At 43.8% G+C, this 13983-nt stretch overlaps 1 protein-coding gene across 1 annotated transcript in view; it reads left to right on the top strand.

Annotated features, from left to right (window-relative positions):
• The window catches only part of LOC126159401 (solute carrier family 46 member 3-like), a 544700-nt gene that overhangs the window by 279044 nt on the left and 251673 nt on the right, over positions 1-13983 (top strand). The window contains exon 3 of the mRNA XM_049916519.1: positions 11384-11585. Coding sequence (XP_049772476.1) covers positions 11384-11585 — 202 coding nt within the window. The remainder of the gene's footprint in view (positions 1-11383; positions 11586-13983) is intronic.

Genomic DNA, 13983 nt, shown 5'->3' on the forward strand with positions numbered 1-13983 from the left:
CGAGAAGCGTATAGCACAAGTTCGCTAAATGAAGGGGTAATTAGAATGATATGAACACCTTAAGCTGGTAATCGGTGTTGATATATATCAACGGGGACAGGAGATCCCGGGTTCGAGTCGCGGTCGGGGCACATATTTTCACCTGTCACCGTTGATATATATGAACACCCGTTAGCCGCTGAAGGTATTAATATAATTCTAATTTCGTTCTAGACGGCTGCAGGTCATCAATCCATGTAAGTTTATAAGTTTAAATGAAGGGGTGGCTGTCAGCATACTGTCTGAGCTATCAAGAGCAATGATTTGGCAATTGCAGAAAGTGTGAGAAGTAAAAATTGTAGAAAGAGCAAGCCTTGAGTACAGTAAACAGGTTCAAAAAGATACAGAACGCAGCAGATGAAGAGCTTTGCAGAGCAGTGTAGACCGCTGCATCAAACCAGTCTCCAGGGAGAAGTCCGCAACAACAGTTATAAACGCAGCAAACACAGGACGGCATTCTTGCCTCAAAAACGACTTCGACGGTTGCTAGACTAGCGGCGTGCAAATAAATACAGAGCGGCAGGATCGTAAATGTCACGCTATATTGCATGCATTCTCCCGTGAATGACAACTGTTGAAATTACATTTGTAGCGCGTTCTAAGTTGTGCAGGCCGTTATTCAGTTACTCTGATGTTCCGCTACTGTTTTAGCAACCTAACTGTTTTTCTTTCTTGCTGCTACATACATTCTAACATTGCCCCCACAGAGGAGAAACAATTGCAGTTCACTGACAAAAAAATGCATTTCGCGTAATGTGGGACACGAAATTAAACATCCTCGCCATTACGATCGATCACACGCAGCAGCCATTATACTTGTACGTCATAATCATCTGCGTCGCCCGCAAACTCCCACTAAACTTTTTCTATCAGTGCAACAGTGTTTAAAGTGCACTCATTCTTGCGATAAGAACAGAGTCAGCATGGGTTTAGAAAACATCGTTCCTCTGAAACACAACTCGCCCTTTATTGACATGAGGTGTTGAGTGCTATTGACAAGGGATTTCAGATCGATTCCGTATTTCTGGATTTCCGGAAGGCTTTTGACACTGTACCACACAAGCGGCTTGTTGTGAAATTGCCTGTTTGTGGAATATCGTCTCAGTTATGAGACTGGATTTGTGATTTCCTGTCAGAGAGGTCACAGTTCGTAGTAACTGAGGGAAAGTCATTTGTAGCGTTCCCCAAGGTAGTGTTATAGGCTCTTTGCTGTACGTTACTTGTATCTATATTAGATGGGTAGATGACGTAACTAACGAGGAGGTATTGAATGGAATTGCAGAGAAGAGAAATTTGTGGCACAACTTGACTAGAAGAAGGGCAACAGTCTTCGCTTGTTTGCAGATGACGCTGTCGTCTATCGACTAATATATTCATCAGAAGATCAAAACAAACTGCAGAACGATTTAGAAAAAAATATCTGAATGGTGCCAAAAGTGGCAGTTGACCCTAAATAACGAAACGTGTGAGGTCTTCCACATGAGTGCTAAAAGGAACTCGTTAAACTTCTGTTACACGGTAAATCAGTGTAATCTAAAAGCCGTAAATTCAACTAAATACTTAGGTATTACAATTACGAACAACTTAAATTGGAAGGAACAGACAGATAATGTGAGGAAGGCTAACCAAAGGCTGCGTTTTATTGGCAAGACACTTAGAAAATGTAACAGACCTACTAAGGAGACTGCCTACACTGCGCTTTAGAATACTGCTGCGCGGTGTGGGATCCTTACCAGATAGGACTGATGGAGTAGATCGGAAAAGTTCACAGAAAGGGAGCACGTTTTGTATTATCGCGAAATATGGGAGAGTATCACAGAAAGGACACAGGATTTGGACTGGACATCATTAAAAGAAAGGCCTTTTCCGTTGCGACGGAATCTTCTCACGAAATTCCAATCACCAACTTTCTCCGTAGAATGCGAAAATATTTTTTTGACACCGACCTACATAGGGAGAAATGATCAAAATAAGGGAAATAAGAGCTCGTACGGAAAGATATAGGTGTTCATTCCACCCGCGCGCTGTACGGGACTGGAATAATAGAGAATTGTGAAGGTGGTTCGATGAACCCTCTGCCAGGCACTTAAATGTGATTTTATGAGTATCCATGTAGATGTAGATAAGTGCGGTGTATCGTTTCCCGCAGACACAATCGCGAAATGCCCAATTCCGATTAGCTAACGAAGAAAGAGGGGTGTTTTGGCTGTTTTACACACTGAGGTGCAATGCTATGAAAGTCATCGATGTTTTTTTTCCTTACTCTAGCACTTACAATAAGACTGACGAAACGTTTCGTGTCTAATGAAAACCTTTACTAATCTGGTACATTTTCAGAACCGAGTCGCAAGTCGTGCTGGGTGACGATCTCACTATTTATTCATTCGTTCAACTCATTATATCTTTCACTGTCTTCCGAACAGGAACCTTCGGGTATGCCCAACGCGTCAAAGTATGCATTAGCAAAAGAGAACCAGACTGCTCACTGCACAGTCACGAAATGCACTGTCAACTACATTAATGTTACCACCTGACATAAGCCTGGATAGCCACCTTTCGGATCGCGAACTGCTGCAAGACGTGCAGGAAGAGAGATAGCGACGTTCTAGAAGATCTGGGATGAGGAGCCATGTAGACTCCAGTGCCATAGGGAGGTGTGTATCTCGGTTGAGGATCCCTGGCATGTACAGCCCGATCGAGGTGGTCCCACGTATTCTTTACTGGTTTTAAATCTGGCAAGTTTGGTGGCCAGGGGAGTACGGTAAAGTCATCCTAGTACACTGTGAGCTGTGTGACACGTTGCGTTGTCCTGCTGGTAGATGCCATCGTACCAAGCAAAAACAAACCGCATCTAGGGGTGGACATGGTCCCCAAGGATAGATACATACTTGTTTCATCTACATCTACATACTCCGCAAGCCACCTGATGGTGTGTGGCGGAGGGTACTTTGAGTACCTCTATCGGTTCTCCCTTATGTTCCAGTCTCGTATTGTTCGTGGAATGAAAGATTGTCAGTATGCCTCTGTGTGGGCTCTAATCTCTCTGATTTTATCCTCATAGTCTCTTCGCGAGATATACGTAGGAGGGAGCAATATACTGCTCGACTCTTCGGTGACGGTATGTTCTCGAAACTTCAACAAAAGCCCGTACCGAGCTACTGAGCGTCTCTCCTGCAGAGTCTTCCACTGGAGTTTATCTGTCATCTCCGTAACGCTTTCGCGATTACTAAATGATCCTGTAACGAAGCGCGCTGCTCTCCGTTGGATCTTCTCTATCTCTTCTATCAACCCTATCTGGTACGGATCCCACACTGCTGAGCAATATTCAAGCAGTGGGCGAACAAGCGTACTGTAACCTATTCCTTTGTTTTCGGATTGCATTTCCTTAGGGTTCTTCCAATGAATCTCAGTCTGGCATCTGCTTTACCGACGATCAACTTTATATGATCATTCCATTTTAAATCACTCCTAATGCGTACTACCAGATAATTTATGGAATTAACTGCTTCCAGTTGCTGACGTGCTATTTTGTAGCTATTTTGTAGCTAAATGATAAAGGATCTTTCTTTCTTTGTATTCGCAGCACACTACACTTGTCTACATTGAGATTCAATTGCCATTCCCTGCACCATGCGTCAATTCGTTGCAGATCCTCCTGCATTTCAGTACAATTTTCCAATGTTACAATCTCTCGATATACCACAGCATCATCCGCAAAAAGCCTCAGTGAACTTCCGATGTCATCCACAGACGCTGTGGCAGTTTTTGTATGCCCATGTCATACCAACTCGCCGCCATGCTGTTCAGAAAGTTATGAACCTCTTCTTTCACCTCTTCGTCGGAGCTGAATCGCTGGTACCACAATTTACGCTGACAGGTTAATGTGAGACTCTGAAAAAACTCAAACGGGCAATTCAGAACCGGAGAAGAGGAATGTTGAGCAAGGGCGTACACACTCTTCGTGACAACGCTCGCCCGCACATCGTTCAGCAAACCGTTGCTGTCCTGCAGCAGTTTCAGTGGAACGTAATCACCCACCCACCCTATAGCCCTGACTTGGTGCCCAGTGACTGTCACCTGTTCCCCAGGTTAAGGGGGGTAGGACGTCAAACGGGCCGACTTGGAGCATGAGAGGCATCACAGGACGTTTTAATTTCCACTGATTATACTTTTACCAATAAATACATAAAACTTTGTCAGCATCACCAGGAAGGATTCGGGATTCACACTCATTGCAGTGGAAGTTCGAAAACATTACAAAATAATTTTTTTAACTGCAAAACTTCATCATTTTTTTTCACTTATTAATGGCTGCAATTGTTGCTATAGGTACACTTTTCCTCATAAGTTAGAAAGATTCTTCGATGAATTTTGCACAGCATACATACCATACTCACAGGTGTATGAAACTCTAGAATTTATTTAATGTATGAAAAAACGAATGAACTGTTAGATTTTAAACTTCGTGTTTAGAAAAAAACACAAATTATGTAGTTAATTATGTCAATTTTTCCCACAGTTTTTAATAGGTTTGGAAAATTCTAGACTTTCATACACCTTTAAGTATGGTTTGTATGCTGTGCAAAATTCATCGAAGAATCTCTCTTACTTATGAAGAAAAGTGCACCTACAGCAACAAATACTGCCATTAGTAAGTGAAAAAAATGATGAAATTTCACATGTAAAAAAAAAAAAAACATTTTGTTATGTTTACGAACTTCCACTTCTATGAGTGTGAATTGTGAATCCTTCCTGGTCATGCTGACAAAGTTTTATGAATTCATTTGTAAATGTATAGACAGTGGAAATTAAAATGTTCTGTGATGCCTTTCAAGCTCCAAGTCGGCCCGTTTGACGTCCTACCCCCCTTAAAAGAACATTTGGCCGGAAAGCGACTGAGCTCCGACGACGAGGTGAAAGAAGAGGTTCATAACTTTCTGAACAGCACGGTAGCGAGCTGGTATGACGTGGCCATACAAAAACTGCCACAGTGTCTACAAAAATGCATCGCCAGAAATGGTGATTATGTCGAAAAACAGCTAAATGTCTAAGCTGTAGGCTGATGTAAACCATTGTAGAAATAAACAGGTCTATGTTGTTGTTGTGGTCTTCACTCCAGGGACTGGTTTCATGCAGCACTCCATGCTACTCTATCCTGCGCAAGATTCTGCATCCCCCAGTACCTATTGCAGCCTACATCCTTCTGAAGCATCTTAGTGTATTCATCTCTTGGTGTCCCTCTACGATTTTTACCCTCCACGCTGTCCTCTATTACTAAATTGGTGATCCCTTGATGCCTCAGAACATGTCCTACCAACCGATCCCTTCTTCTATTCAAGTTGTGGCACAAATTTCTCTTCTCCCCAATTCTGTTCAATACCTCCTCATTAGTTATGTGATCTACCCACCTAATCTTCAGCATTCTTCTGCAGCACCACATTTCGAAAGCTTCTACTCTCTTCTTGTCTAAACTATTTATCGTCCATGTTTCACTTCCATACATGGCCACACTCCATACAAATACTTTCAGAAACGACTCCCTGACACTTAAATTTATACTCGATGTTAACAAATTTCTCTTCTTAAGAAACGCTTTCCTTGCCATTGGCAGTCTACATTTTATATCCTCTCTACTTCGACCATCATCAGTTATTTTGCTCCCCAAATAGCAAAACTCCTTTAGTACTTTAAGTGTCTCATTTCCTAATCTAATTCCCTCAGCATCACCCGATTTAATTCGATTACGTTGCATTATCCTCGTTTCGCTTTTGTTGATGCTCATCTTATACTCTCCTTTCAAGACAGTATCCATTCCGTTCAACTGCTCTTCCAAGTCCTTTGCTGTCTCTGACAGAATTACAATGTCATCGGCGAACCTCAACGTTTTTATTTGTTCTCCATGGATTTTAATGCCTACTCAGAACTTTTTTTTTTTTACTGCTTGCTTAATATACAGATTGAATAGCATCGGGAAGAGGCTACAACCCTGTCTCACTCCGTTCCCAACCACTGCTTGCCTTTCATGTCCCTCGACTCTTATAACTGCCATCTGGTTTCTGTACAATTTGTAAATAGCCTTTCGCTCCCCGTATTTCACCCCTGCCACCTTCAGAATTTGAAAGAGAGTATTCCAATCAACATTGTCAAAAGCTTTCTCTAAGCCTACAAACGTCAGAAACATAGGTTTGCCTTTCCTTAATCTTTCTTCTAAGACAAGTCGTAGGGTCAGTATTGCCTCACATGTTCCAACATTTCTACGGAATCCAAACTGATCTTCCCCGAGGTCGGCTTCTACCAGTTTTTCCATTCGTCTGTAAAGAGTTCGCGTTAGTATTTTGCAGCTGTGACTTATTAAACTGATAGTTCGGTTATTTTCACATCTGTCAACACCTGCTTTCTTTGGGATTGGAATTATTATATTATTCTTGAAGTCTGAGGGTATTTAGCCTGTCTCATACATCGTCCGCCGCTCGTGGTCTCGCGGTAGCGTTCTCGCTTCCCGAGCACGGGGTCCCGGGTTCGATTCCCGGCGGGGTCAGGGATTTTCACCTGCCTCGAGATGACTGGGTGTTTGTGTTGTCCTCATCATTTCATCATCATCCAGGAAAGTGGCGAAATTGGACTGAGCAAAGATTGGATAATTGTACGGGCGCTGATAACCACGCAGTTGAGCGCCCCACAAACCAAACATCACCATCATCCTCTGTCTCATACATCGTGCTCACCAGATGGTAGAGTTTTGTCAGGACTGGCTCTCCCAAGGCCGTCAGTAGTTCTAATGGAATGTTGTCTACTCCCGGGGCCTTGTTTCGACTCAGGTCTTTCAGTGCTCTGTCAGACTCTTCACACAGTGTCATATCTCCCATTTCATCTTCATCCTCTTCCATTTCCATAATATTGTCCTCAAGTACATCGCCCTTGTATAGACTCTCTATATACTCCTTCCACCTTTCTGATTTCCCTTGTTTGTTTAGAACTGGGTTTCCATCTGAGTTCTTGATATTCATGCAATTGGTTCTCTTTTCTCCAAAGGTCTCTTTAATTTTCTTGTAGGCAGTATCTATCTTACCCCTAGTGAGATTAGCCCCTACATCCTTACATTTGTTCTCTATGTACTTATAGAAATAGGAGACCTTACTTTTGGGATTACCCTCGTATCAGATGTGTCGTGTTAAGAGGGATGGAAGCCTTTGGGTGTTTCGACAGGGGTGGAAATTGTGTGGGAGGGGGGCGGGGGGGGGGGGGAGGAACGGCAGAGGGAGCTTTGTGTGGTGGGGGGGAGGGTGACCTGAGATGCGTTGGTGCGAGGGTTGAGCGTTGGCATGTGATTGACGGAAATGAGGGCAGGGGCAGTAAAAGCTAGAGGAAGAGAGTAACTCACGATACAGCAATAGGCTATTGTTCATATTGCATTCCCAAGTGGCTAAGGCTGTCTCTCTCTCTGCAGCAACGGGTGGTGAAGTGCTACCCCCATCGCAGCGCTTGTTCTCTCTCTACAGGGTGAAAAGTATTTAAACTGGCAAACTCTGGGAGGTTGTAGGGGACATCAAAAGAAATATTTTTCCATAATGTCATTTTTTCCTATGAGGAGTATTTACACCGGTAGAGGAATATTTCCATGGCGGCAAATTAATTAAACCAACAAACACTTTTCCATTTTTTATGACCGAGAGACAACACATTAAGACAACCCAATTTCAATTACAGTAGATTTTCAGAAATGCCTCCATTAACACGTAAGCAAGAGTTACACCGTCGGATCATGTTCTGTCTGACACGGGCAATAACCCCAGGAGTATTCTGAATTGTTCCTGCTTCTGCTACTATCCGGGCAACCAGATCCTCTTCTGACGCAACAGGAGTTGCGTAAACAAGGTTGCGCATCTGTCCCCACACAAAATAGTCCAGAGGGGAAATGTCTGGGGACCGAGCAGGCCATGGTACAGGACCACCTCTGCCAATCCACGTTTCTGGGAACCGTCGGTCCAGGAATCGACGCACACGACGTCTGAAATGTGCCGGCGCCCCGTCATGTTGGAACCACATGCGTTGTCTTCCAGCAATTCTGGCAATGCTCTGGCGAGAAAATTGTAATAATGCCTTCCATTTAATGGCCTAGGTAGCAGATACGGCCCAATTAAACAGTCCCCAACAACACCGACCCACGCATTAACGAAGAACCGCACTTGATGGGCGCTAGTAACTGTGGCATGTTGGTTATCCTAACTCCAAACATGCGGATTGTGCATGTTGAAGACTCCATCACGCCCGAACGTTGCTTCATCGGTAAATAACACAGACGATGGAAATGTAGAATGCATTTCACACTGTTTCAGGTACCACTGTGAAAACTGTGCTCTGGATGGGTAATCAACTGGTTCCAGGTTGTGGACACGCTGTAAGTGAAATGGACGTAACAATTGCTCTCGAACGACTGCTCTTACATTCGTCTGATTCATCCCCATTTTACGTGCAATTGCACGAATGCTGATTGAAGGATCCCGCTCCACATGCTGCGAGACAGCTTCCTCAAATTGCAGCGTTCTTACCGTGCGACGGCGTCCCTGTCCAGGTAATCTGCTAAGTGACCCGGTCTCACGCAGACGTTGGTACACAGCAGCAAAGGTCGTGTGATGCGGCGATTAGGATATTGCTGTTGATAAACCCGCTGTGCAGCTCGTCCGTTGTGGTGCGCTACGTAGTACGCACCAACCATACCAGTGTACTCACCGCAGATGTATCGCTCCATTATAGTTGAATTCTTTTATCTTGGCGGTTTGCGCATGCCCGCCCACACGCGGGAGATTGCTGCGTTGCCAGTTGTACGCGCCGAGAGAAGCGGCGACATAGTATAGTTCGCAAACTTACGTTTAGGGGCGAGCGCGCAGTTCATGAAGTAAAGCCACCACGGCCGCATTAACCCTTTCGCTGCTGCAAAGACATGCTCCCCGCATTCCGCGCTGTGCGCGATTTTGTCATCTCTGCACTGCTCGCCTGTGCAGACACACGGTGTTCCGACTGCTTTGACACACTTTATCATTAGATTTCACAAAAACTATTTAGCCCAAAAACTTGATTTTTACACATCTTCTTCACTGATACCTCCCCCCCCCCTCCCCATAAATGACTTCATTATGTTTCGATGTTCAACGCAGTTATTGTGCAGCATTAGATGTAGTAAACCATTGCACGAAATTTTGAAGAGTTTGCAGAGGTAAAAGTCCATAGCGTATACTTTCTGTATGGTCGATTTTAGTTGCCACTAGAAATTTCAAAAAATTACATTCAAACGAATAAAATTCATGAAGTAAGACACTTCGATATTGTTTTTAAAGAAAGAAAATATTAAGCACCAAACAAGGTTTGAACTCAGAACCTCCCACTTAGCAGCCGTACACTTTAACCATTACGCTAACGCAGCTCCCCATTCAATAGATATCCCGTAGGACTTTAAAATACCACGCAAAATACCGACAAACACTGTTGGTATGACTATGAATTATTCACGTTTCGTCGAAGTACAATAGGAAATAAACAATTACCGCTGTTCTTTATTGCGAAAAAGCGGTTAGTGAGAACGATACAAACACCTTTCCTTGCTATCGCCTGAATTAGGAGGCTTATTGCTTGTTTGGTTTAATTAATTAATAGAATTTGAAGCAATTGGTATAAAGAATGCTTTTTCCAAACTTTCTATAAAAGAGAGTCTGCTATCAAGACACTGCATTTGTTCTATTACTTTATTTATGACTGAACGTTTCTAAAACTGAAGTCACTCGTCCATGCTCTGTACTGCAGTCGAGCTCTGGCAACGTCGTTCTCTGTTCATTGGCTGACCGTGTTTTGTGACGTCAGATGCGCAGAACAAACCTAAACTCGGCCACCGTCGTAAATGAAGTGCACTTTAGTAAACAGAGACAATGCACTAATACACTGGTCGACAGCAGCTGCCTACAACTGAAGAGCGTGATATGGACTCCACCGGTTTAAATAATCCTCATAGGAGAAAATGACATTAGAGAAATATATTTGTTTTGATGTCGCCTACAACCTCCCAGAGTTTGCCGGTTTAAACACTTTTCACCCTGTATGGCATTGTCCTTACGAGGGGTATGTCCTCATGTAGAATCCAGTTTGCACCACTGTTTTAATGTCTTACAAAGAGTTGGCGAATCGAGGTGTTGTGTACATAGTTTCGCGTAGTCAGCGCGTACACAACTTTCCCAGTAGAGCGCGCCCCGTTAAGCACAACAGCGCAGGCACAATTCTCGTCCGTCTCCACACTACGAGATGGCGCTGCCATAGAGACGGACCAAATTCTGCTTCCGCCGATCCGCGTATTAATATGTTACACAGCTAATGAGATTGCTGCTGATGAAGAACCTTTTCTCCTCACGGATCACACTCGCGCAGTGATACATGGACACACGAGGTATTATAACGAGCGTACAGACCTCCGATTAGACAAAATGGCTCTGAGCACTATGGGACTCAACATCTTAGGTCATAAGTCCCCTAAAACTTAGAACTACTTAAACCTAACTAACCTAAGGACATCACACACACCCATGCCCGAGGCAGGATTCGAACCTGCGACCGTAGCAGTCCCGCGGCTCCGGACTGCAGCGCCAGAACCGCACGGCCACCGCGGCCGGCTCCGATTAGTCAGTCTGCATTTGTCTGCACCAGTCTGTACCAGTCTATAGTCAAGTTTCAGTCTGCACCTAAGAAGATTATGATATTCCTGTACATATCCATGAAGATAAATGTATAGACACTTTGTCAAGTATCAGAGATATGTGAGAATAAGATTAACGTACCAAGACCAAAGGAACGTCAGATTGTCAATTGTAAATAGCATCCAGAATCAAGTTACGTAATGTTTATGCTTGTTATTATTTTAATAAATGTGTGTGAAAATTAATCAAGTTCTTTTTAAAGTTGGTCACCGTCAGTCTGCTACTCTAAGCGTGCAAGTGGCATTTCTATCGTCTGACCTAACGGCAGAAGATAAACACGCCACGATAAGACCACGAGACACATTGCTGACACTCGCCTACTTCGTTAGAGCGAAAGTCAAATAACCTGATGGTGTGCGTACCGAAGGTCTTACAGTACACACACCACAGATGTCGCCTACAACCTCCCAGAGTTTGCCGGTTTAAATACTTTTCACCATGTACGGCATTGCCCTTACGAGGGGCATGTCCTCATCTAGAATCCAGTTTGCCCCACGGTTTTGATTTCTTACAAAGAGTAGACGTATTGATGGCTGTGTACTCTGCAGCTGTTCAGTGTACCCCCGTGTACTGACCGGTGCCCCTGTGCTGGTGTGTGTTCGCAGCTACATGGGGGACGTGACGACTCCGGAGGAGCGGACGCTTCGCATCGGCGTGGTCAACGTCTGCCTGATGCTGGGCGTTCCCATCGGCATGGCGCTGTCCGGGGTCCTCCTCAGGGCCATCGGCTTCTACGGCGTCTTCCTCACCTCCGCCTGCATCTACACCTCCAGCATCACCTACGGGTTCTTCTTCATACACGACAAGGTCAGCCCCCACTGTCTGCACCAGTTAGCGATAAACATCTTCCAGTCTGATATGCTCGTACATGGCATAGTAATTATCACGCACCAGGAAACTTCTGGCACATTAAGTTCAAATGGTTCAAATGGCTCTGAGCACTATGGGACTCAACTTCTGAGCCCATTAGTAGAACTAGTTAAACCTAACTAACCTAAGGACATCACACACATCCATGCCCGAGGCAAGATTCGAACCTGCGACCGTAGCGGTCGCGCGGTTCCAGACTGCAGTGCCTAGACCGCACGGCTACTTCGGCCGGCGCACATTAAGTGCCACTTTTGACTTTGACAAGTGACGCATTCCCTGGTGGCTGTTCTTTCAGGCCCGACCGACCCTTGTCTGTCGTTTTGCCAACACAGTGGCCTGACATTGTCTAAGCCCAGGAGTATCAAGGCCGTTATTACGGCCAGAGGTGGTTGTTCTGGGTACTAATTTCTCAGGATCTATGCACCAAAATTGATCCTTTAATTGTGATGCGCTGTGTAAAAACGGCCCTATCATTCTCTCCTGGGACACTTCTGAACTTACCTTCACATATGTTGATTTTGTTGCGTTAAGAACGACATGTTGAGTTATGTGTGCAAGGAAGTCCCGAACGTAACCGCATATTTGCTCCAGTATTTGGTGCGCTGGACGATGGAGGGAAATGAAACTAAAAGAAGTGTTACAAAAATTAATTAAATGAAAAGAGAAACGGAGATATCAAACTGCGAGAAGAACTTCCTAGAGCATAGAAAGCCCTAATTCAAAACAATGTCCCTGGAGAGGACATCATTCTCTCAGAATTGCTGATATCCTTGGGGTAGACACCCATAACAAAACACTTCCGCCGGTCTCAGTGGCCGAGCGGTTCTAGGCGCTACAGTCTGGAGCCGCGCGACCGCTACGTTCGCAGGTTCGAATCCTGCCTCGGGCATGGATGTGTGTGATGTCCTTAGGTTAGTTAGGTTTAAGTAGTTCTGAGTCCACGGGACTGATGACCTCAGAAGTTAAGTCCTATAGTGCTCAGAGCCAAAACGCTTCCTCTTGGTGTGCAAGCTTTAAGCAAAATACCTTCAGACTTCAAGTAGAATCTAACACAATTCTAATTGCAAGGCAGGCACATGCTGACGGTTTAATGTCTGGATAATACTGACATGAATTATTTGCAGAGAAATGGAGAAAACTTGTAAATGTCGATCTCAGGGAAGATCAGTTTCGGTTCCAGAGAAATGTAGCAACGCGCAAGGGAATACTAAGCTTGTGGTTCACCTTAGAAGGCAGGCTGAAGGAACACAAAATTCCGTTTATAACATTTACAAGTTTAGAGAAACCTTTGGCAACAGTTAGTGGATTAAACTCTTCGAAATTGTGAAGATAGCAGGGCTAAAATATAAAAGTGGCAGTTCAATGGAAACGATATAAGATGGAAAGACAGTAAATAGTTTATTATTTAAAAAGTAATCGCCGTAATTATTAACACATTTATCACGGTGTGCAAGAAGGCGGTCAATGCCTCCTACGGAAAAATGTTGGCGGTTGCCAAAAGAAGCAATATTATACCCAAACGTGCACCTCTTGGTCCAAAGGAAATCGAGGACCACGAATGTCTTTCTTCAGGGCTCCAAAAATATGGAAATCGTACGAGGAGAGGTCGGGACTTAGTGTAAGGGATTCCCAGCCAAGTTCCTACAGCATAGTCAAAACAACAGTCACGCCACATCCTGAGAAGTCACGATGACCTTTTCCTTTTATTTTTTTTAATTTTTTTTTCAACGCCAGTTTAACCGTAGTGTTAACACTGCTCAAACTAACCGGTTTGCGAAATAGCCTATTACCAGTTTTTTATTCCAATTATTTCCTCTAATAAAAACAAAGGTTGAATCAATTTAACTCTCTCAGTTTCAAGATATGTAGAATCAAAATATTAAATAGGCAAATGATAAGCAATTGAGTACTACGAAAAAAGTCTCCAGTATTCTCCTTTTGTTTCTAATTCTTTTGAAACTCTGCTCATAAATCGTGTTTTCATCTAGGACTCTACAACTGTTTGCTTATTGCGAACAGTCAGTGGTGAAGTGTGAAGACTCAGGTTGAAGAACTCAATTTTTCATGTTAACGGTTCCAAAGGCTACAAGCAGATAAAGCCACGTTACGTAGACACAGGCCTCAGATCAGCTACTATTTTTATTCTGCACTCGTATGAATGAATTTTTAAGTTTTTTTTCTCCTTATATGATGTCGAAAGTTTGCTGTGGCTCATGACGGATTTAATCTTCTAAAACAAATGGGACATCGTCTTCACTGATACCGCACTTCGTAAAATACTTCCAGACAAGTTATATAGGCCTTCTGTAATACAACTGATGTCTGATGACGAAAA

The sequence above is a fragment of the Schistocerca cancellata genome, unplaced genomic scaffold, assembly GCF_023864275.1.
Source record: "Schistocerca cancellata isolate TAMUIC-IGC-003103 unplaced genomic scaffold, iqSchCanc2.1 HiC_scaffold_1132, whole genome shotgun sequence".
NCBI lineage: Eukaryota > Metazoa > Arthropoda > Insecta > Orthoptera > Acrididae > Schistocerca > Schistocerca cancellata.